This window comes from Pseudorasbora parva, chromosome 18 (assembly GCF_024679245.1).
Source record: "Pseudorasbora parva isolate DD20220531a chromosome 18, ASM2467924v1, whole genome shotgun sequence".
In the NCBI taxonomy this organism is placed as follows: Eukaryota; Metazoa; Chordata; class Actinopteri; order Cypriniformes; family Gobionidae; genus Pseudorasbora; species Pseudorasbora parva.
The window spans coordinates 12112728-12139219 of record NC_090189.1 but is presented as its reverse complement, the minus strand read 5'-3'; the positions used below and the strand labels follow the sequence as shown (position 1 = coordinate 12139219).

General features: G+C 37.6%; 1 protein-coding gene across 3 annotated transcripts in view; it reads left to right on the top strand.

Moving 5' to 3' along the window:
• The first annotated feature begins 8615 nt into the window (after positions 1 to 8615).
• Positions 8616 to 26492, top strand: part of nedd4l (NEDD4 like E3 ubiquitin protein ligase) — a 100789-nt gene continuing 82912 nt past the window's right edge. For all 3 annotated transcript variants that reach the window (XM_067423635.1, XM_067423634.1, XM_067423632.1), the window contains exon 1: positions 8616 to 8962. In XM_067423635.1, the coding sequence (XP_067279736.1) occupies positions 8918 to 8962 (45 nt within the window). In that variant the 5' untranslated portion in view covers positions 8616 to 8917. The remainder of the gene's footprint in view (positions 8963 to 26492) is intronic.

Here is a 26492-nt window from a genome sequence, read left to right as displayed (position 1 = left end):
TTGGCTTTTACTGGCCTGCTAGAGAATAAGGAGACAGCTGGTTTTTAATGACGTGCTATAATACACACAGACACAAATATGCATGCATGCGTGCACATGCACACACTGACAGATGCATGCACATGAATAAAAACACACTCCGTGGTAAAGCTATATGTTAAAGAATTTGGACAGCAACAAAGCATCACAGATATAATCCTAATGTTAGAGGATGTCCTGTGCACCCTGCGCGGTTCTTGGACTGACCTTGAACTCACTTGTGGCCTTGAGTAAAGCACTTAAAGGTCACCTCAGGGGGAGTGTGCCTTAGGTTGGCCTGTATGGATAAAAAGGGTTAAGAAGGGGATTTTCTAAAACTGTTTATGGACCAGACTACAAGGGGCATCAAGCTGAGAAAAACCCAGAAACAAGCTACTACACCGGTACATGTAAAATTAAGGGGCGCACTTAATTCGGAGCTTTTAACCAAGTAAATGTTTATTCTTTATAATTTTTTACTTTGATCTTGCAATAGCAACTAGCAACTTTTGTTTATTTATTTAGGCATATATTTGGATTATTTTCAGTTCTATTTGTTTTTAATACATTTTAATAATTTAATATAACCTTTTATTTAATTAAAATAATTCACTTATTAATTATTTTAACAAATTATTAACAAAAAGTCAATTTTCTTTTGCTTTATTTTGTTCATTATTTTTATTAAACTGTGCAGCAAATGTATTCACTGGATATAGCCTATTCTATCAAAGGGTTAGCTCACCCAAAAATGAAATTTTTCATTCTTCAGAAACCCAAATGAAGATATTTTTGTTGAAATCCGTTGGCTCAGACAGGCCTTCATTGACACCAATGTCCTTTCCTCTCTCAAGACCCATAAAGGCACTAAAGACGTCGTCACAAAGCTCATCTCACTACAGTGGCTCTACATTTTATGAAGCGACAAGAATAGTTTTTGTGTGCAAAAAAACAAAAGTCTCAAACCGTTACGAATCAGCGCATCGATTCATGATTTGGATCACGTGTCAAACTGCCAGACTGCTGCAATCACGTGACTTTGACGATCCGAATCATGAATCGTTAGCCTAGAAATCTAGACGCACCCTAGCGGCAGCAAATTTAATCTGCCCGCAAGTGTCGTCTAGCAACTCTCAATACCCTTCTGAGCTGTATTCGCCTAACTCTTGCTTGTCAGGCTAATGAATCGGTACACTGATTTATAACGGTTCGAAGCTTTGTTTTGAAATCGGCCCATCACTATATAAGTCGTTTTTTTAGGGGTTTTTTTGCACACAAAACTCGTCACGCAATTAAATAATTGTAGAGCCACTGTAGTGAGATGAGCTTTGTAACGAAGTCTTTAGTGCCTTTATTGGTCTCGAGAGAGGAAATGACATTGGTGTCAATAAAGGCCTGTCTGAGCCATCGGATTTCAACAAAAATATCTTCATTTGTGTTCCGAAGATGAACGGAGGTCTTACGGGTGTCAAACAACATAGTAATTATTGACTATGTTTTCATTTTTGGGTGAACCTTTTACCATATTTTTTAGAAGTGTATACTACTATTCAAAAGTTTAGGGTCAGTAAGATATATTTTTACTTATTCAGCAAGGACGCGTTAAATTGATCAAAGTGACAGTAAAGACATTTATAATGTTACAAAAATGTCTATTTCAAACAATTGCTGTTCTTTTGAACATTCATATTCATCAAAGAATCCATCAAAATGTATCACTGTTTCCACAAAAAAATATCAAACGGCGCAACTGTTGATAATAATAATAAATGTTTCTTGAGCATATTAGAATGATTTCTGAAGGATCATGTGACACTAAAGACTGGAGTAATCACAGTCTTTAGTGTCACATGCAATTACAGGAACATTGTAATTAAAATTACATTTTAAAATATATTAAAATAGAAAATAGTTATTTTAAATAGTAATATTTCATAATTGTCTTTTTGATTAAATAAATGCAGCATTTTTGAGCATTACTTTTTTTTTAAAACATAAAAAATCTTACAGACCCCAAACTTCTGTAGTTTCCATGCACCTGACTTCTGATTGAATATGCACACAGGCTCAGTTCTCCCTCCCTCTATTTTTTACATCATCTCCTTTAATCTGTGAGATTGAGCCGTCGTCATAGCCAGAGAGGGTCAGCTGCATGTCAGGCTCACGCCAGCTGTCCAACACTGTGCGAGTGCACTGCCACGTGCTTTCTTCTGCTGTCAGTCATCTGTCCTATTACCAAATCCTCTGGACTGTAGATCCTTACCTCTTACTCATTCCATGATCACCAAAAAGTTAGTCTTGCTTTCAGTTTTTGTGGTATCCTGTTGTCAGTTCTGCCTTGGATACTTTGAATAATTAATTATTTTACAAATGCTTTTTGAAAAGGATTGACAATTCAAATAAAAGAATATCTCAATACAAAGTTCTGTCATGAAACTCTAGAGGCTGGTCCTTAACGCAGTCTGCCTGCAATCATTCTCTAAGGGCACAGCTGATTGGTTCTTTATCAGTAGCCTGAGAGGTCACTGTTTAACCTTTGAACACTAGGTCAGCATTTGCTGTAGTAATTGCAGCGCTTTCAGAAACCCTCCACCTTCCCCAGCTCCACCTGTATAGATCTGCTACGGGTAATTCATGTATATATTGTAAATCAGCAGCGTCTTGCTCACAGCAGCGTGTTGTGTATGTACTGACTCTGTACTCTGCAGCAGCAACAGCGTAGCAGATCTATTCCAACAAGACCAAGCATACACAGATCAGGCATAACATTATGACCACTGACAGGTGAAGAGAATAACACTGATTATCTCTTCACCATGGCACCTGTTATAAGATATACAAGGCAGCAAGTGAACATCTATGCAGGAAAGATGAGCAACGTAAGGATTTGAGCGAGTTTGACAAGGGCCAAATTGGGATGGCTAGACGACTCGGTCAGAGCATCTCCAAAACTTCAGTTCTTGTGGGGTGTTCCTGGTCTGCAGTGGTCAGTGTCTATCAAAAGGGGTCCAATGAAGGAACAGTGAAGGAACGAGGCCCCACCTCGTAACTTTGTGACATGTACCACGGCACACCAGCGGTCCATGCCTCGACGGGCCAACGCTGTTTTGGCAGTAAAGGAGGACCAACAGAATATTAATATTAGTTCATAATGTTATTGTGTATCAACATTCAGTGTATCAACATCCTTTACCATGCCAAACACTCTGAATTGTTTCTCCTAGATTAAATATAGACCTTTTCTGCTTCTCAGACTTTTTCCTTTTTTCCTCACCTCAAACTGTGCACAGATTTGCCAAGACACAAAATCTGCAATCAAAAATCTGAGTTCAGATAGAACTCAAAATTTCTCATTACATTTTCAAAAGATCTGTGCTATGCTATCCACATTAATTGAATAGTTGCTTAAAGGCTTAGTTCACCCAAAAATGATATTGATGTCATTAATGACTCAAGTGTATGCAGAGTGTATGCAGAATGGGAATAAAAACATCATCAAAGTAGTCCATATGTGACATCAGTGAAGCATCGAAAATATGATTCATAACCATTTAAATCTTTATTTGAGGACTGAACACAAACACGGAAGAGAAGACAATGCTGAATAAAGTCGTAGTTTTTGTTATTTTTGGACCAAAATGTATTTTCGATGCTTCAAGAGATTCTAATGAACTAACTGATGTCACATATGAACTACTTTCTCTTTGATGATGTTTTTATTCCCTTTCTGGACATGGACAGTATAGTGTGCATACAGTTAGATATGCTGTCGGACTAAATATAAAATATCTTAAACTGTGTTCTGAAGATGAACGGAGGGTGAACTAACCCCTTAACTCCATTATGTCAGTAATTGTCACATTTGTGCCTGCTTTTTTTATTATCCTAAGGAATTTTAGGAGAAAAATCTGAACTAGTTGATATCAAAATTCAAATCTACAAGTTGATCCATGCAAGAGCAACTTCTAAACACTTTTAATTTGACAGCTTTTTCTATAGTATATGCCTGTCTGTGGTATCAATGAAACTGTACAGAAGAAAAGCCTAGCACATAAAAGTCTTACCCTACTGTAAATGACAGCTTTCATCTTCTCTTACATCATACAATAAATCCAGGATTTTACTATTACCTAAAAATGTGGCTATCCACATACAAAAACACGCCACTACTGAACCTGTCAATGCTGCATTAACATCATGATGGCCCTGAACTCTGACCCATTCTGCATTAAGAGTGGTTGAAGTCATTAATGGGGTCATGTAGTTGTAGAGGGGATTAAAATAATAAAAAGTTGTGCGTGTAAAAAAGGAAGATTAAAAGCTGGTCCCAAATTCGGTGCCCTTTCTGGAACTTTTTACTCCTGCACGCACCTGCACCAGCGAGATTTCCATCAACCACATCCGAAAACCCTCCAGCAATAACTGTTTCTCAACCAAGGAAGGAATGGGTGGATGAGGGAGTGGGGCAAAGGAGATTCAAAAAAAAAAAAAAAGGGAAAAAAAGAAAATCCTCCTCTGCTCATACGTGTTTTGATGTTACATAATTCTACCATCTGGAACTACAGTTGATTTAATGTGTACATTGTGTTATGGATTTCATGGCAAAATCATGGCGTGTTTGAACTTGAACTAACATTGACATAATGCATATTGGCATAGGTGACCCAATATATCCATCCTAACGCAGTAGTTAGAGGTTAACAGGAGATTACTCATGACTTCATAATGTTTGATGGTCATGAGTCAGTAAAACCATTTTAAGAGCTTTATTGAATTCAGTACCACTTCCTCAAAGTACAGTAATATAATAAACCAAGCCGCAAGAATCTATCTAGTAAATTAACAATATTTACCGGTCATATATTTAATGCATTACACCACAGTGCTTTTAGCCTTGTACTGTATCACCCAGGACAAATGGTGTTTTAGTGATCATATGAGGACATCTACTGGTAGCTGAACTCTATGGGTAATTCTCAAATAACATGTACAGTTTGAAAATGCTTTCAATATAAAGATTTATGCACTGACATGTAAAAGGGAAAATGCATTTTTTTTTTGGGAATGGGAATGTTACTTTGGAAATGTTTTACTTTTCTAAATTTCTAACATGTTTTCAACTGTTAATCATTTTCAAACAGGCAGGGTTAACCTGCGAATTCAATTATGTAATTTAATTCAAGAGAACCAATCAAAAGCATTAGAACAACATCGCTTTACTAAACGGCCTTTAAATGGCAGGAGGAATCGTTCACATCAAAAACAGGCAAATCAACATATTAACATATTATTCAACATATAGAAACAGAAAAACAGAAAAATACAGAAAATATTCAGATGTAACAACCTTTGTAATCATTAACATTTTCATTAGTAACTGTAATGTAATTAGGCCTTACAATTTTTTTCTCAGTAACTGATTACAGTAAGGCTACATTTGTTTTGTAATTAGATTACTAAAGCTGTAAGCCTACATAACTCCCCAACACTGGGTAACTGGTCACCAGTGTTTTTAAATAGTCCTAAAATGTGACAAATTATTACCTAAATAATATGTATAAAAATAATATAAGATTTAGTTTTGAATAATACTGCAGGTGACCAATATTAAAAAGGACTGACATGCCACATTAACTCTTAATTTAAGAGGCTTTTTTTTCCCAAAGGGTTAATGTTTTGACATGCTTTGATATGAAAGTCCATCAGCTCTTTAAGATGGTGAAATAATGAAAGGGTATTTTCAAAATATATATTTTACTTTCTGTCTTAGAAATAAAGATGTCTTCATATTTAATTTCTGAATAGGTCTACAGTTTTTTTTTTATAAAAGTCATTTCCCCCCGTTGTATTTTATATTGTAAATGAAGCAAGCACCAGGTAATAACATCAGTGACAAATTCTCAAATTCTTCCCAATAGCATCTTAAAATAAAAGATTAAATACATTTTTATGTAAGATTGTGGCCCTCAATATAAATGTGAGTAAATGAAATCCAGAGATAAAATTCATGATGTTGTCATTATCATGTATGATACCAGCTTTCATTGAGTCGCATTCACAAATCCTCTCTCGTGGCCTCATGGGATAGTAAAGTATCCATCGTATGCAAAATCTTACCTGAAGAAGTAGGTCATCTCGGTACCTTTTCTGTTTTATGAGTAATTTGAATTCGGATGTGCATACTACTTTCGTCACATACTATTTTTAATCTACTGTATTGGGGAAGTATGTGATTCCGGGGACAGCCACTGGTTGTGTCCGCAATCACAAACTCTAGAGTAGGATCTTACTTCACGACCGCTAAAAAAGTATTTTCTATATAATAAAAATGTGTGTATGAATGTTATCTAGACAAACGGCCGTCGACATTTTGTCATGTGACCAACCAGCAGTAGTCAGGTCATTTCACTGCCATTCATAAATCTTCTCTTGTGGCCTCATGGGATCGTGAAGTGTATGCACACCGTATGCATACTTCAGAATCACACCAGAAGAAGTAGGTTGTCTGGGTACTTTTTTCGAACATATGTACTACTCGTCACATACTACTTTTCGCCTACAATATAGTAGGGAAGTATGGGATTTTATATAGCAGGCACTGGCTGCGTCCAAAATCACAAACTCTCTTGAGTACACTCTTAAAAATAAAGGTTCTTGAAACCCTGTTTTTGGTAGCCTGACAAGCTCAGACCCACATCAACATGTTGGGTCTGGGAACTCACCATTGACAGGGCTCAATCCGAGGAGCGGGATGAACGGTTGTCTTTCAAATTTCCTCGGCACGTAATTGGATAGCGCTACAACCAACCAGAGCAACGTGAAGCAGAGCTAGTTGATAGTTTAAACTTTCGCCATATCAGGTCGGCAAAACTCCGAACACATCTTCCCATCTTAAGAATGATTTTAGTGCCGTTATTTGTTCTTTTCTGAAGCCTATTCGAAAGACCGTCGTTCGCCTGCTGCTTTGTTTACAAGTATCATGCAACTCTGCCATCATTATATTAAGCACATCTACCGACTCTATACACGATGTGATTGGCCTGACCAGAGTTTGGTTTTTCCAGCTCAGAGGCCTGTTGCATGAAGCTAGCTGAACAAACTCTATGTTTCAGAGTAGGTTTAGAGTTGACAAATCCAGATAAATCCAACCTGGTTTAGATCAAATTCAACTGTTTCTCAAAGCTTGGTTCTCTGTCAACTCAGGTTTTATCCAGAGTTTGAGATTAACTCTGAAGCGCATGCACCTGAAAGTGTGACGTGTGGCAAATAGCCAATCACAGTATCTGTTTGATTCACTTCTCTTCTGAAGATTGAGAGTTCAAAATGATCATGAAAGCAGGAATAAACACTGCTGCTGCGGCGACGGTGTGAGAAGCTGCTTAAAGAATATCTGATATCACAATATCAATGCGAGTTCTACCGAGGGGACCCACCCCCCGGAATGTGAATGCTGCTGACCCTGCACCTTACTGCTTCATGACATATGAATGTAATGTGAATGTAATCATGTGACCTACCAGCGTCAGTTACAGTGCTTCACTGCCATTCACAAATCCTCTTTCGTTGCCTCATTGGATAGTAAAGTGTCCATTGAATACACACTTCAGATTTTTGCCAGAAGAAGTATGTTATATACTCTTTTATGAGTACTGTGAATTTGGACATAGTTCTTTTGTCATATAGCCTACTGTTTTTCACCTACTAAAAGGGAATTATGCTATTCTGGATGCAGTCACCATGCATGTGTACATTTTAACAGGCTTTTCCAGAGAACTTTGACCTTGGAACACCTGTTCACGCCTAACTCTGATTACATGAAAAAATATTATTCATATTTTTTTTATTCATTTTAATGAATTTATTTACTGTAAATGTATTGTAATACATTTCGCTTGAAATGCACACTTGTTAAATCGTGTCCTGAAATGTGAGGCCTATAGGCTAGCAGGATTTTTTTTTTTTGTATGACTCATAATGAATCTTGTTTAACCTTCATGTTTCCTTTTCAACCTGAACCCCCCCCCCCCCCAATATCCCTGTATGATAGGCTTCTTTTAATTTTTCAGTCTGTTAAACATCACTTCAGTGTACAAAAGCCAAGAGCAATAAAATACCAGTAGAAACTAGCAGAAAACATCTTTTAGTTCCGTTCCTCCTGGCTATTTTACATGTACAATGACTGAATCATGAGGCATAATAGTTGGACTTTGCCCAATGTTGGGTGTTAATCCTAATTTTGCACATCTTGGATGTATCGCTCGTCTAACTCTAGAGGGTGGTAGAGCACTGCTATTGGAGACCTGTTACCAGCTTCAAGATGCAAGAATCTTATTACTGGCTTTTGTAAAATGGCGATATATTAATAAACTATATATATATATATAGACCCACTGATATGTATCCAATAAATACAAACATCAAGCTCTTGTGGATCCTATATTGTGATCTAACTACCCATCCCTGATTACTCTACAAAAGTGCAACAACAATGCCCCGCCCTCTGTCAACACCGATTGGCTAGTCTGTCCTCTCCCAGTTTCGGAAAACCCTGTGATTGGCGCGATACGTTGTCACTCATTTCGGCGGGGAGTGTTTCGGATCCTGAGAGGAAGTGAGTGATTCGCGTTTGCACTTGACGAGGGGAAATCATATTGTTGGGGGAAATTAAGCGTGTATCCACCGAATTTTAGCCGCTAAATGAGATAAAACCGGTGGACGTATATCTTCTGTCACGATATGGTTTAAAAGGATAATCGTTTTTGCACTCAGACTTCGTTGCTTTGGATCAACTTGCATTCACAGGAGGTGGAGGAGGATACACTTTGCTATTGTTCCAGCTTTCACACGAGTGTGTGTGTGTGTTTTCGTGTATGTGTGTATTAAATTGCCCTTTGGCTTTATGGCTACGAATTTTGAACCTATTTATGGACTCTCAGAGGATGAAGTAAGTACTGTTTATTCCCCTTAAACCATACCATCTTAAGACACAATTCATGTCTCCCACCATATTTATACAGCATGTTTAACATTTTTCATAACCTGATTTTAGTTTTTATGAGGTTTCCAGTGTGACAAATGATCAGGATCAGTTTCATTAAGCCTAATAAAATTGTTTTGTTACACATATAAATGTACATAATTATATTAAGCACATATACTTGCCATCAGCTTGTGCTTCCCATTTTCCATATTCTAGTAGTACGCTATCATAAAATCGCAATATCTTCCCATTACTACCAAAATGCTATTCGAGATTTAAGTGATGTAATGCATAATGTGTTGGTTTTTATGATTGACAGCTCACCTGTCAAATATCAGGTTACGAGATGCTTTTGGGTGTTGTTATTGACATTGACGCTATACTTGACTGAATGAGGGATGTTTTTATTTCTCTTAGTAGGAAATAGTTATTTGTAGCGGCACATTAATAGTTTTCCATGATATTTCCTTGAAGAAACCATGTTTGCCAAAGATGAATGCATCATAATCAAGATGTATCTCTAGTTACTTGGTGAAACCAGTATTACAGTGTTTCTAATAATGTTACAGCAGATTTTGCAACCACAACACCATGTTGTTTGTCATAACTGGGCCCCGGTGTGACCCCTGAAAATTCAGGTCAACCGTCTTGAGAGTCTGAGGGCTGCCTTAGGAAGCAGGTGTTTGTTCATGATTCATTTTGAACTGAGTTAAAGCATTTTTGTTTTAGTCATTGCTGCTTCTCAACTGGCGGTCTTTTAGTTTTTAATGCTGATAAAGTTCAAGGCCACACATTGTTATATCAGTGAAGTTTTTCAGATTCCAAAGGAGATACCTGTCTACTGTAGAAGTTGGCAGCTGAATATGTAACTCCGTATTACATTAAATTGGCCAGTCAGCAATTTCTGAAAAGGATATGTGACCTAGCGCACACAGCATACCATTTTCTTTCTGTGGAAAAGTACTGAAGAACTGTTAGTCCAAAGCCAGAAACTGTAACATATGAGTAGGTAAAGTTAATTAATAATTCCTGCTCAATGTTTTTACGAGGGTCTCGATATGTTTTATGTAAACAAAGAGAGGAATGTTACTAGCTTGATGTTCATCCACAGGTTAAACGGTGGATGATCAAAGTTAAGCATTCGTTCAATGTTTGTGTTTGGAGAGACTCAACATACCATAGTTTAATTTCTCAGGAAGTTCTTATAGAAAATAAGATCTGGCCAAAAATGTAAACTTGATTTGATTGAAGTTGGCATTAAATGAAAACTCACCCTATCATGTTATTGATCTCATTGTGACTGGCTTATTCATGCATTTTATAAATATAAAACAATATATAAAATCTAACTTAATCTTGAGGTGAAATGTCAGACTTCTCTCTGGTGACTAATGTCAGACTACTTCAATCATTTAGTCTCCTTAAACCTCTCCTTTCTTACAGTTGGCTGCAAACCCACATTCAGATCTGCCTCCAGTCAATAAACAACCAATGAATAGAACCAATTCCCTGCCCTACATTTTTTTAAATACATTGGTAAATTCACTATATTCATTTTCATAGTCTTACATTTTCACATTTATATTGGGCAGGATGTGGAATCAATAAAAAAAAAGATTATTTATCCTAATAGAAAATCATAGAAAGTACTGCCATAACTGTATTGCCTACAAACATATGTGAAAGAATGGGTCGCTTTTAGGAGCTCAGTGAATTCAACCGTGATGCCTGTGATGCTCCATTACTGAAATTTCCTCACTTCTAAATATTTTACGGTCAACTGTTAGTGGTATTATAACAAAGTGGAAGCAATTGGAAACAACAGCATCTCATCCGTGAAGTCTTAGGCCACATAAAATCACCGAAATAAAGGGGTCAGCGGATGCTGAGGCAAACAGTGCGCAGAAGTCGCCAACTTTCTGCAGAGTCAGTAGCTACAAATGTCCCAACTTTGTGTGGCCTTCAGATTAGTTGAAGAACAGTATGTAGAGAGCTTCATGGAATTGGTTTCCATGGCGAGCAGCTGCATCCAAGCCTTACTTCACCAAGTGAAATGCAAAGCGCCGGATGCAGTGGTGCAACGCATTTGTCGCCACTGCATGGGCATCGGAAGCAAAAAAATGTGGGTGGGTCTTCTCTCAGAGCATATAAATGGCATCTACCTCCAGTAAAACTAAAGTACAAATATACTGTGTTGTTTACTAGGGGTAAGTAAAATGAATTAGAGTTAGAGACGATAAAAGTGAGTGGGTTCAAAATCATTGGTCTTGTCTCCCACATACAATGGTTATGACGCCCATGCACCACTGGACTCTAGAGCTGTGGAGACTTGTTCTCTGGACTGATGAATTATGCTTCTTAGTCTGACAATCCGATGGACGACTCTGGGTTTGGCGGTTCCCAAGAGAACGGTACTTGCCTGACTGCATTGTGCCAAGTGTAAAGTTTGGTGGAGGTTGTTTTTTAGGGGTTGGGCTTGGCCCCTTAGTTCCAGTGAAAGGAAGTCTTAATGCTTCAGCATACCAAGACATTTTGTGCAAAATGCTCCTTTGTGGGAACAGTTTAGGGATGTCCCCTTCCTGTTTCAACATGACACCACCAGTGCACAAAGCAAGGTCCATATAGACATGGATGAGTGAGTTTAGTGTGGAGAAACTTGACTGGCCTGCACAGAGTCCTGACCTCAACCCGTTAGAACACCTTTGGGATGAATTAGAGCGGAGACTGTGAGCCAGGCCTTCTCGTACAACATATGCGCTTCTAGAAGAATGGTCAAAAATTCCCATAAACACACTCCTAAACTTGTGGAAAGCCTTTCCAGAAGAGTTGAAGCTTGTATAGCTGCAAAGGGCCAACTCCATATTAAACTCTACAGATTAAAAATTGGATGGCATGTTCGTGTGCATGTAAAGGCAGGCATCACAAAACTTTTGCCAATATAGTGTATATCGTATATCACCATTCAACCTAAAAAAAGCCAATATATGTTTTTTGTTATGTTTTTCCATATCGCTCAGCCCTAGATTTAAGTGTTTTAGGCTTTTCTGTCCGGGATCCATCAATCTCAATATAAACTGATTTATTGGGTGCATAGACATAGTTTGTTTGAAGACCCCTTTAACAGAAGTGATGCTTCATATAAGTGTTTGTTTAGCAATTTTCACTATCATTGAAAATATATTGCTATACTATAATACACAGAATTATCATAGCAATCTTAGTATAAGTCTTTGGTTGATCATTAATCAGCCCAAGACAAGTATTTCACTCCAGTAACCCATCATGTTGACATGGCATCCCAGATTATTGCAAAATACAAACAAACGCACACCACACGCAGATGACATGCATCGCTTCATGAAAATGTGACAAGCATCTATCATGTTGGCTTGGAGTCAGCCCTGTCAGTGGGTCTGTTTACCACACAACATTTTCTCAGTCCTGTGGGATCCTGTCGCTCGCTCTCAGAGTTCCTGCTGGGCAGGATCGTGCTTTTCAACTCTTATAGACCTCAGTTCCCAAGACACTGTCTGTATAGGAAGCTCTCCCTGAACAGTCTGGTACTTCCTTTAGGCCTTTTATTGACAGAAATCTTGTGGTATTTTAGACCCCATTGAGTAATACAGATTTTTTAGATAACCACGTGAAAATTAGGCCTGCACAATGAATTGGTGATTAATATTTACCCTACTATTGAAAAGTTTGGGGCTGGTAAGATTGTTAACCCTCTGTGGTCGATGAATATGCTACTGCATTTTTGGTGGACTATTTGCAATGCTGCAAAATTGACTTAAAATGCTCTGTTTTTTTTTTTTTGTAAATGCATAATTTGAAATTTGAAATGGGTCTACTTTAATTTGTGTATACTGAAAATAACAACAAAACTTTGTGCTTTTGTAAAAATAATCTTTTTGACGTCTCTTATGCTCACCAAGGCTGCGTAACAAATGTGTAGCTTGATAACGCCTTGATTTCGCAGAGCTTTTATTCTTCTGCAGATGACCACTTCCACTTCTTCCAGTCATGTATGTGGGGTAACACACTGCTGTTTTATCATATTAGATACGTTTGAGTGTGTTGAAAGTTGTTATAATGCTACTTTGTGTTTACTTTAGTTCACTTGTTGCACACCTCAGTGAGCTAGATCGATATTAGGCATGGTAAAACATTGTACTCACGGTAAATCAAGAAAACGAGATTTAAACAATAAGACTAACTGTATTTGATCTATGTAATAATTATTAGTTTTCTGTTGATGAATGTATTGGCGACCCCTGAAGGGAACAGCCGAAATAAAAAGAAGAAATGCGTAATGCATAGATTGCTTTATAATCATCTGGTATTGCCCAGTTATGGAATATTCATGAAGAATGTTAATTTACCTTTTGGTTAGCACATAGTCAGTAAGTCGGGTTTGCTCAGTGACTCACATAATATAATTATTCATTTGTAAGCCGTCACCTTAGCAAGGATCTACATCTAATTATAGCATACAAACAGCAGTAGGTTGTCAAAGAAAAACATTCTTTCAACTATATTAAAGAACAATAATCTCATAATTTGGTTTGTTGGGTGTCTGTTTAACACACAGGGAGGACACGCAAATGTTTACTCGATTACGCTCTGGCATGCTCAGTATCATGAGCGTGGAATGTGATACAGCGACATGCTGTTACATCATCTTCATTAAAAATACATGAGCTGTTCCAGCCGAATCATGTTTTCTTGATCCGTGTGACATGCCTCTGTGCTGAGGCTCCAAGATGGAACTAGAGAAGCCGGGAACGTCATACCACACTGCCAGACTACACAAAATCTACCATTATACCGTTATGTAAATTCTTAAAGCTAGTTCCCCTTTTGATAGATGTATTAGTTTGTTTATGCCTAGGGGCAAGTGTACACCCATATAGTGCTTTTCAACTGTAATTTCTTTTTCGATGGAAGCCAGATATCAGAAATTAGGAATTATTTTTAGTGGTTATTTGCAGAAAATCTCTTGTTCTATTTGAATTCTTAGTGTAAAAGATGCATGTGAATAAAATAAGCGTTTTTTGGAATGTGTTCTCCATTTAATAGCGTTTAATGGAATTTTAAAATTTGTAATTCAGGGGATGGAATGAGTTGGATTTAGAAACTGTTTATTTTATGCAATTCAGAGAGTAACTGAGTTGCCGAGTAGGACGAAACAATAGGCAGCAATTAAGCATTCCACACATAGCAGCCACATGCTCACTGAGGGTCTGGGCCGCTATGGGTCAGATGTTTGCCGTTACACCTCTCTGCCCATCGCTATGTTTCTCATAGAGCAACCTGTGATGAAGTGTATTGTTTATTGGCACTAATCTTTCACTTGAACTTGCAACCTTGTTATCAAACCATATTCTTTAACATTGGACTGCTGCCCACTTCTTTTTAGCTCTGAATGAACCCTGTTTCTCATAGTCTCCAAGTAAAGAATTATAGTAAGTAAACTTTATTTATATAGCACCTATCACAAATAAAAATCACAAAGTGTTGTACAAAGTACCACCAAAACATAAACATAAAACATAGAGCCCAACATGATCTAAAAGCTTGTCTGAATAAAAGTGTTTTCAGCTGCTTTTTAATCAACAGATTCTGCCATACGCAATGTGGGGGGACGTTTCATAATTTTGGGGCAATTGCCTGAAAGGACCGGTCTCCCCAAGTTTTAAAACGAGTTTTGGGGACACAGGAAATGTTGGCCTGAGGAATGACGAGTATGAGGAAGAGTACGGTGACAGCAGGTCTGATATATTGGGGGGTCTGGCCATGTAGAGCTCTGAAAGTTAGAACAAAAATTTTATAATCAGTTCTGTATTTAACAGGAAGCCATTGTAAATAAAATTGGAGTGATGTGTGCCCTTCTGTTGGTTCCTGTTAAAAGCCTGGCTGCAGTCTTTTGCACCATTTGGAGATGACTCAGAGAAGATTTAAAGCAAGTAAAAAGAGAATTACAGTAATCTAAACGTGAAGAGATGAAAGCATGAATGATCAACTCCATTATAGCTTTGGGCAATTAAGTCCTCAGTTTAGAGATATTTCTCAAATGATAAAAACAGTTTCTGACCAACTGCCTATAATGACCATCCAGAGATACTGATTGGTCGAACCGAACACCAAGGTTTCTTAGGTTCAGCTGAACGGTTGAGTCCAAGGAACAGAGATGCTCTTTAATTAGAGGTTGTATTTGGTCTGGAGCAATGATTAAGGTTTCAGTCTTTTTTGTGTTTAGTTGTAAGTAATTATTATTTAACCAGATCTTAATGCAAGACAAGCAATCCAGCAATTCAGTATAACTGAAGGTCGTCAGCAAAAAAGTGATAAGACACATTAAAATAACGAATGATCTCAGCAAGAGGGCTAATATACATTAAAAACAAAATGGGACCTAAAACTGAGCCCTGAGGAACACATGACAGAGAGGTCATATGTAGATTTTTACTTGTGTTGTTGTCAAACTCATTGACTTTGCTAGGGTGTTCTGTGTAGTTTTCACAAGACTGCTGTGTGTTTGTTGCTAGGGTTTTCTTGGTGATTGCTAGGTGTTTGCTCACTGGTCCCAACAAGAACTGACTAGTTGATCTGCATTTTCTTGTAATATACACTACTGTTCAAATGGTTTGGGGTCCGCAAGACTTTTTTACTCAGCACTACTTTTATTCAGCAAGGATGCATTCAATAGTTTTTTTTTTACATTGTTACAAAAAATCTTTTCAAATCAATGTCTTTTTAACTTTCTATCCATCAAAAAATGTATTATGTTTCCACATAAATATGCTGCAATGTTGAAATATGTTTTCAACATTGATAATATTAAGAAATGTTTCTTGAGCACCAAATAAGTTATGTTAACTTGTTAAAATGATTTCTGAAGGATGTCACAGGAATAAATTACATTTTTAAATATATTTATAGAAATCAGTCATTTTAACTTGCAATAATATTTCACAGTATTGACATTTTTGATCAAATAAATACAGCCTTGGTGAGCATAAGAGACGTTTCAAAAACGTTGACCCAAAACGTCTGAACGGTTGTGTGTATTTTATAGCTTGCTTTACTTTAGGGGTGCATCTCAGTTAGGGTTGCAAAGTTTCCAGAAAATTTCCAGAATTTTTTTGCAAACTTCCTGAAACTTTTGGAAAGTTTCTGGAAAACTGGAACTGTTCAGCCCCTTTGCAACCCTAGTCTCAATCTGCTTCCTTGCTCAGTAGTCAGGGCACTGATCAGGGAGTTGGCTAATTTAAGGGTGGTTTCAATAGCAAAATCCTACCAGTGCACTGAATCGTTCGCTCGCTAAATCCCACAATGCACCGTGAGAACCTGGGAGCATCAATGCTCACTTTGTTCCCTGAAACATGAAACATAAATCACGAGGCAAGTCACTAAAGACACAATGAATGCTTTTTTAAAATACGAATCATTATTGTATTTTAGCATAAACATACATTGCTTTAGAGGTTATATATATATATATATATATATATATATATATATATATATATATATATATATATATATATATATATATATATATATATATGGAAGCTATTCCATTCCAATGTCTGTTGAATTCCAATGGTATTGAATGGTAGTGGTAGCATAAGCCTTTGAACTAAGGATGCTCATTTTGTTTAATTTCCCCAACCGACAACCGATGCTCATTAATCGATTATTAACGGTTAACTAATAAGATTATAATATTGAATTGGCATTAAATAAAAATGTGATTGTGGAGTGTCTGTGACCTGTTAAAAAACTTTTTTCACAGGTTTATTTTACTGGGCAAACAACAGAGCATACAGAACACATACAGCTCAACAACAGAACCTGGATTCACATTAGCAAATGTTCACGCACCTGCAGTGTTTCTGACAACAGAGAAAAACAGAATAAAATCATATAAACAAAAGCATAAAATAAATAGGCCTAAACTAAATATTTTCACTTAAATAATTACGAAATTAAAATGATAAAACAAAAATACACCGTTTGAAGCTTTGAACCAGAATAGTTTTTCGTCAAATAAAAATAGCAGGCCTACCTCAATCCATTTTTATTTTGTACAAAGTAACATGTCTACATTATGTGGGTTAGTCTGGAGCACAGCCTGTTGACCGTTAGACCCGCGGCAGAAAGCCGTGGTTATATGTTCATCTGTCTTTGCAGCGCGAAAGCTTTGTCTATTAGGGAGAATTGTAAATACTCGATGTGCTCGCCATTGTGCTGTTCTTTGAAACAACAGAGGACGACTCTGAGTAATTGTTCTATAAACCATCAAGAAACAGCGGCGAGAAGAACATAGTACGTGACAATGTTTACTTTAGTAAACTTGACCAAAACCACACTACGAAACGCCTTAAAGGCTTAGTTCACCCCAAAATTAAAATTATGTCATTAATGACTCGCCCTCATGTTGTTCCACACCCGTAAGACCTCCATTCATCGTCAGAACACAGTTTAAGATATTTTAGTCCGAGAGCTTTCTGTCCCTCCATTGAAAATGTATGTACGGTAAACTCCCTTTCCAGAAAGGTAATAAAAACAACATCAAAGTAGTCCATGTGACATCAGTTAGTTAGTTAATTTTTTTTGAAGCATCTAAAATACATTTTGGTCCAAAACATCAAAAGCTACTACTTTATTCAGCATTGTATTCTATTCCGGTTTTGTTTTCAATCCGCGTTCGCAACTGCGCAGTGACGCTGATGATGTGTTATTTGGTGTGCGGCCGAACTAACTCTGTAAACAATGCTTCAGATGACACTGGTGCCCGGGGGATACAGAGATAGCACCTCGCTAGAGCGGTCAGCCTCGGGAAGACCATGTTGAACGTAGTTTTGCACATCACTACCCCTAGATATTCTATAGCCCCTAGATTGCCCTTAACGGGTTAGTTCACCCAAAAATGAAATTGATGTCATTAATGACTCACCCTAATGTCGTTCCACACCCGTAAGAACTCCGTTCATCTTCGGAACACGGTTTATGATATTTTATATTTAAATCAATTTCATTTTTGGGTGAACTAACCCTTTAAAGGTGCACTATGCAGCTTTCCGTCCACTGGAGGGCGCCTATTCAAAACAAATCGTAGTTTGATGACGCAAAGTGTGAGCGCAGCATCTTGGGAGATGTGGTCTTCTCTTCACAGCCGGTGGAAAATAGGACTCGGGCAGAAATCAAGTTCATGCATGCGGTTATTAACGTTACTGTAGTGTAAAGCAGAGCAGGACCGAGTGTTCTGGACCTGAGCACAGCTGCTGGAGCAATTGTTAAACAAATACCCGCCTCGCAAATACCGGGACTTTTATTATGACGGGACGGGACACAGTCGCCGGGCGCCTGCACTGATCCGTTCTTCCGGTTATGATTTTGAGGTAATGTAGCTCTGTTTATCATATTAGATATATTTAAGTGTGTTTAAAACGATGTTATGACGTTACTCCGTGCGTTCACTTGTTCACACTGCTAAGAGTAAAGCGCTCCTGCCAAATAAAAGCCGAAACCGAGGGTAACGCAGATATGACGCAATTGACAGGCGACTCCCTCAAATGCAATGCTGAAACGTCCCTGTCCTTAGTTAAAATAGCAATTTTCTCACAATTTACAAATAGTTGGAAACTTCTGGGATATTGTAGGTAATCAACTGAACAAAATATATAACACCGGCCAAGTGGTTTTTGGATATTTTACTGCAAAAATACTACATAGTGCACCTTTAACTTCCTCAACATAAATCTCCTCCATCAACATAAAGAGATTTTTATGGTGGCTTCATTGTCTGCCAGATGAAAATGATAGAAAAAGAATAGCCCTTAATTGTACATGTCAGAACCACCAATGACATTATATCATCATTATAAAAGATAAAATTATTGTTAATGGCCTGCTGAACATGCAGGCTTCTCAGTTCCTTTTGTTTGTGGTGTAATCTGACTAATCTTTAGGGCCACAAAAAAAAAAAAGCTAAATGGCCTGATGACATGCTTAGAAGCACTTACAGTAAACCTTTCAATAAGGCAGACTTGGTTCTGATGCAATCAGGTGTCATAACATTATGAACTGCATTGACATGGAAATGCTCCCCTGATCTCAGCAGTCTTGTTTATGCAACTGCTGATGAAAGCATCTATATACATGGTTTGCAAATCTGTGTTTAGTCAGGTTAAAACAGACGCCTTTTGATAATGACTCAAAGTGAGTAGGGTTGGGTATCATTTGAATTTTAACAATTCCAATTCTGCATAAAGATTCTGAATCTTCTAGATTCCAGCCCTAGTGCCACGATGAAAAGTTCATAACAGAACAAGGAGAAGATGTAATGTGTATGTGCAACATTGAGAATATATAATGTCTAATGGTTTACTGGGCCTTTTTCTTCAGTCTTAAATTTATAATTGGAAATGTTTCTTGAGCACTACATGAGCATATTAGAATTTTTTTCTGAAGGATCATGTGACCCTGAATAACTGTTTACTAATTCAGCTTTGCCATCACAGGAATATTTTTTGTACAATTTACAATATTGCTGTATTTCTTGATCAAATAAATGCAGCCTTGGTGAGCATATAAGAGACTTCTTACCAAAACATTAAACATTTGTGTGAAAAGTCTGGCTCTTTTCTGCCTTTTAAATCGAACGCATTATTATTATTATTTATATATTTGGAAGAATGTTTGTAACCAAAGCAGATCTCTCCCCTCATTGACTTTACCAGAGGTGGTGAACTCCGGTCCTGGAGAGCCTCAGTCCTGCAGAGTTCAGCTCCAACCCTGATAAAACTCACCTGCCTGTAGCTTCCTATAGAGGGAAGCATGTGACGTCACCGTCAGCTGAAGCGAATGCAATTACTCTCTACTGAGTGGCAAAAAGACAGCATTGGTTTACAGCGTGAATGCAGCAAAAACACACAAAACCGGGCCAGGGGGTAGGGAGAGGCTTGTCCACAGACCCCATGGACATTGCTGTTCCTAATTTGACACGGACTTGATAATACCGTGTCTTTTTTTTTTCACTCAAACCACTGCCACCTGCTGCTGCTTCTGCTTTTAGAGGGAAAAGCTGCCTATAACTGCTTGTCTAGGATATGTAATACTTTGTAAGAATTCATAATAATAATAGCATATTATTAACGAAAAGGAGCTAGCAAATGATCCAGTGTGTATCTGTATTTGCACTCATCAAATGATTAAATTTCCAACGTGTTTTCGCTTCGGTGAGTAATGTAGCCAATCACAGACATGTTTGTAGATTTCTACAACGCAGTTGGCCAATCACATGTGTTGAATTTGGAATCCACTCACCGCTCTAGTGTTTGTCCAGGTGCTGAGTTCAGTTAATGCGAGTAAATCCTCTTTAAGTGCAGACATTGTGGAAATAAGAGGTTCATTGTATACCAGCTTCACTGATTAATGTAGAGGAACTTTGTGAGATTACGTTTATTAAATGAGTGACAGCTTTTAGAGATTATAAAGTATATTACCACTACACGCTTCAATACACTGACCCATCCGCATGCGGAATTAACTCGAAAAATGTGATGAATGACAGTTATAAATATTCATACAGTGTAGTTTAGTTACAACTGTTAGTTTAAACTGATAATGGTTTGCTCTACTCACATTTTCCTCTATAAACTTCAGTCACGCAGCAGCTCTTCTGCCACCCAGCCCCAGCCGAGGGGGCATGTTACGGCGGAAAAGTGACGTCAGTGCACCCTCTATAACCCTGCAGACCTTAATTAACTTGTTCAGGTGTGTTTGATTAAAGGGGTGGTTGCATGAGATTTCACTTTTTTAACTTTAGTTAGTGTAATGTTGCTGCTTGAGCATAAACAGTATCTGCAAAGTTACAGCGCTGAAAGTTCAATGCAAACGGAGATATTGTCTTTTAAAGTTACGGCAGTTTATTGCCTACAAATATGGCCGGTTTGGACTACAACAAGCTTCTTCCTGGGTTGGTGACATCATAAACCCTTGATATTAACATAAACACTGCCCCAGATGTGACTTCTGCCCGTAATGGTTAGGGACGTGGCGTTTCCGGACAACCTGTGCTTTGCACTTCAGCCAATAAAAATACGTGAAACTACATTTGGCCATCTAACCAATCTAAGACCATTGCGTTTTTCGGACGGATGGGATTCATAGAAGCAGGAAGCAAATGAGCCATTCAAAGGACAGTGGAGACAGCAGTGTGGAATAAAGGTCAAATATAAGAAAAATGACTATACCATAGTATAGTATGGTATCGACTATACCATAGTGAGGTGAAAAATACCATGGTGGTCAATGGCTGCCGAGATGCTTGGTTACAAACATTCTTCCAAATATCTTCCTTTTTGTTCAGCAGAAGAAAGAAATTCATACAGGTTTGGAACAGCTTGCAGGTGAGTAAATTATGAACTATCCCTTAATATGAAATTACATAATCTATCAAACAGACCGACTTTAACTTTGTTCTGTGACTTGGCATGTGCTTAGAACGATGTATCAATTAAAAGGCAGGGATTTGACTGTGAAACATCAACATTTTATGGCTTCCTCTTGGGAACTGCTAATGTTTTGTACTGTTCTTTTAAGTGGCATTTAAGGCAATATTGGATTGCAGTTCTCCCATTAGAATGATCCCAGCAGACCAACGTTTCCCAGTTGATACCCGATGATATATGACTTGGAAATGCCAAACCTGTCATTGAACTAATCGCTGGGCGTGCACAGGAAACCAGTCAGAGCATCAGCTCTCTAAGAGGCTCGTGGAATCGTAATCCTTATTATCCAGTTTGACACCCACAGCCTGAGTAATACTTTCCTGCCATCTTACGTCGATGTGAAATAAAATCAGCTGCAGCCCTGTGACTTTATTATTGTTATTATTATTATTATATCAGTCAAGCATGTAAAATCCGGTTGTGGCAAATCCATTGGTCTTTATTTATAGACTTGACATACTGAGCCGGTAAGTTTTGTTTACTTAGTAAACACACCACTTTATTTTGATCGTTAGGGTCAAAAGGCTTAGCTAATGTTTCCAGTCAACATATCGTTGGAGTTTGTTGTGGCTGACGTAATATGATGATGAAACACCTGAGCTGGTAACCAAAAGATTGTAGTCTCAAATCCTAATCCATCAACCATCTTGTTCTTGAGCAAGACATTTAAGGTTGCATTATTCCAGGTGAACTCATGTTGCTTTGGATAAAATTGTCTTAATGATTAAATAGTAATTAATGGTCTAGCTAATACACATTTTAATGCTAAGCGCTTGCTAACCTGGTTAATGTTGTCGCATTTGGATCAAATGGAAGGGAAGCATGATTTCAGCAAGGATACATTACTATCAAAAATGACGATAAGTACATTTCTAACAATACAGATTTGCTTTTTTTGACACAATAACAGCAAGAGTACCAGCCCTTTTCCGTGGATATTCTTAGCGGTTCCTCGCATCCCCTTTTGGTCTTGGTCTTTATCAGCAGTCCTGATCAGTTGTCATTTCCAGTAGTGCATGTATTTCTATTAGACAAAATGCCGTAAATGACATCCAATCAAATTACCTTATCTTTTGCGGTCAACTGACCCCATCCACACAAGTAGTGTGCATCTGATAGTTTGCGTGCAGATTATGCTGCCTTAGCAAATTGCACTACCTTACCGCTGTTCTCGAATATGTACTTTTTGTAAAAGTGGGGATTTAGCACTTAAAGAGAGAGTTCACCCCAAAAATAAAAACTACCCCCTTGTCTACTCACCCTCAAGCCATCTTAAGTGTATATGACATTCTTCTTTCAGACGAATACAATCAGTTGTATTAAAAAAATTCCTGACTCTTCCAAGCATTATAATGGCAGTCAATGGCAGCTCAAAATTTGAAGCCCAAACAATTGTATCCATCCATTATAAAAAATAATCCACACTACTGCAGGGGGTTAAAGGTGCTCTATTTAGTATTTTTGCAGTTAAAATCACCAGGCCAGTGTTATATATTTTGCTCAGTTGAGTTCTTACAATATCCCAAATGTTTCCAACTATTTGTAAATTGTGAAAAACTGTGAGAAAATTGCTATTTTAACCAAGGAGCCGGGACGTCTGAGGGAGTCACCTGTCAATTGCGTCATATCTGCATTACCCTCGGTTTCTGGTTTTATTTGGCAGAAACGCTTTACTCTTAGCAATGTGCATCAAGTGTCACAGCAGACATAACATCATTTTAAACACACTTAAATGTATCTAATATGATAAACAGAGCTGCGTTACCTCATATTCATGACCAGAAAAGCAGAAAAGGCGCTGGCGACTGTGTCCCATCATAAAAAGTCCTGCTGCTCTCGAGCCGTGTGTTTGACTCACAATCGCTCCAGCGGCCTTGCTCAGCTCCTTCAACACTCGGTCCTGCTCTTCTTCATACTACGGTAATGTTAATAACCGCATCCATGAACGTGACTTATTTCTGAGCCCTATCCCGATTCTTTTCCACCGGCTGTGAGGTGAAGACCACATGTCCCAAAATTCTGCGCTCAGACTTGGCTTCATCAAACTATGGCTTTGTTTGGAATAGGCGCCCTCTAGCTGAGGAAAAAGTTACATAGTGTAGATTTAATAAAGGCTTTTTGAAGGGAATCCATGGGTTTGTGTAAGAAAAATATCCATATTTAAAATAATAAAGTAAAATATCTAACTTCCGCCAGACAGTCTTCCACATTCAACTAACAAAAAAAGCATAACTGCCGCAATGTATGACTAAGACATAGTGCGAGTGCTGGAACGGCATGAGGCGTTACACTTTTCTTTTCTTGAGGGTGAGTAAATCATGGGGTAATTTTTCATTTTTGGGTGAACTATGCCTTTAATAGCATGAAAAACAAATAGCCTATAGACACAGACTGTGCATAGATTTAAGACTCAAACGCTCTTCAATACAAAACCCTCTTAATAATATATTATTCTAACAAGAATGCATTTTTCCCCCAAATATCCACACAATTGGGAAACATTGATTTTATACAACAGTTCAGCAAACAAAAAGGTAATTTTAAGCGATGTACATATCAAACACAGTATTGTCAGTGTTTGCTGCATTTTGTACATTAATCTGTGGCTTTGATTGAATCCATGAGTCCACTATTAAAAGGGTTGCCAGTCACTGCCAGCATTTTTGATTTTCACAAAAATCTTATGGCTCCCAGAAAATGGTGTTGAATCTGAACATGGAAGATATATAAAAAGAAATATCAGACCATTTGCTTTTAAACAAACATTTTATTCTTGTTCCATGCATTTTTTTTTTCCAACTCTTGAATATGGAAAAGTTTCATTCTGAGCAAAAAGTTGATAAAATCAGGTTTTGTCAAACTGCATCTGGATCGGTACGATGATCAAAACATAGTTGGAGTAAATTGAGTTCAACACCCGTAATGCTTGTTCAAAAGCTTAGGTCATCCAATGTGATTCCTGTGTAAATAAATCTGTTGATTGGAAAACTTTGTTTGACATTTCTGCTGTACAGATTTGTTGAGTCTTCCTGGACTTGAGATCTGAACTGTTACGGTTATTGCATTTAAGGGATCTAAGATGAAGGCTAGTGCTGTTTTTTTTTTCTTGGCAAGTTTATTTGCCAAAGGTGTGGTGTGAGTCTGTATCATAATGCAACAAGTTCTTGTGGTGTGATTAGGTTGAGGATTGATAGACTATAATATGGACCTGGATAAGGGAGCGTCCGTGTGGAATAAAGGAAGAGATTTGTTTGATTTCCTATGCAACTGCTCACTGGTTTATCTTAATGTCCTGGAGTGGCAACATCATCTTTTGAGATCTAATACTTGTTGCAAAATGATGCAAGATGAACAAGCGAAGGCGTTGAAAAAGCTGGTTTATGATTACTTATGTATACCAAAATATTCTGTGAAGTTCCTGTTCCTAATGATTGCTTTTATAATTCATCTTCTTAACCAGATTATGCTTAGTAAACAGACAATGCACGGGATCTCATAAACACAGTCGGTTATGTCTAATGAGAATGTGGAGAGTTTAGAAATCAGTGTATCATTATATTGGATCCATGCGTTCAGCCTTAGTGTCCTATTTAGTAATAGTCCTATTTTAATGTTCTGAGCACGGTGGAGGTGCACTTAGGGCATGTCCGAATCCACTTTTGCTAGTTTAACGACATGAATAATAGTCGGCGGCGCATGGTCCAAAAGGGGTTGTACCTAGTTAATAACTCGCGGGTGTGTTTTTGGCATAACATGCAATAAATCAATCAGAGTCTCATCTCCCATTCCCTTTAAAAGCCAGTTTGGCTTCCACCATGGCGGATTCACTATTTTCATGACGGGATTTGCAAGCAGAAAGACTTCTCTAGAGAGGAAACCTTTTATTTATTTTTTATTTTAAAATGTTTGTGTGCTGCTGTGCATCTCTTTGTGTGTAATAGGCAGAGTGCACGTTGTGCACCCGCCTATATATTACTAACATGCCCTTTAAATAACACTGAAAATAGTGCGCTATTGACTTTAGACCAGATTTCTTTTGGTCAATGACACAGTCGTTTTCACCAACACGCCAACAGTGCGTCTGAACACCTCTTTTTCAGACCAGCACACCCATGGGCGTACGGATAGATGCGAGTGTATTCAGATGTAAATCATTGAAATGTTTGGAGATGGATGGTACATTTTTTATGTTTTTGAATGATGACGTTTATGCTTACCAAATCTGTATTCTAAATCAAAAACACAATTTGAATATATTGAATATATCTGTGATGGCAAAGCTGAATTTTCAGCATTATTATGATCTTCAGTGTCTCATGATCTTTCAGAAATCATTCTAATATGCTGATTTGGTGCTCAAGAAACATTTCTTATTGTTATCAATGTTGGTAACACTTGTGGTGCTTAATATTTTTTGTGGAAACTGTAAACTGATAGTTCAAAAGACATGATGCAAAAGTCTTATTTTAATGCATCCTTACTGAATAAAAGTATCAATTTCTTTAAAACTTTTAAACAGCATTTTGTTTTAATTATTCGATTATATTTTACATGAATAACGCCTTTGATGCTGATACAGCTTTAAAGAAAACAAGCTACAGTATGTTGTTCTGTTCTAAAAACCTTCAGAAATAGTTTACAAATGGTTAAATCATTTTTATTTTTATTTTTAATTATCAAATAGTGGTTCTTTACAGAGAAATCTAGTCTTGATTTGTATTTGATATTAAAAGCACTGCATCAGTCTGGGCCACCCTGTGGGATGACAGTAACACCCTGTACCTGTCAGAATATAACCGCTTCTTCAATTTCATCCAAACAGTATTTGTTCTGTAATAAAATATGAAAACTGTCACACTGGTTGTTTACCTTAGCTGCAGAAATGATGCATGTCTTGTGATAATGCAGCTCGTCAGACATAAAGTCGTGTAGAGAGCAGAAGTGGGTTAGAAGAAGAGGGCCTTTCTTACCCT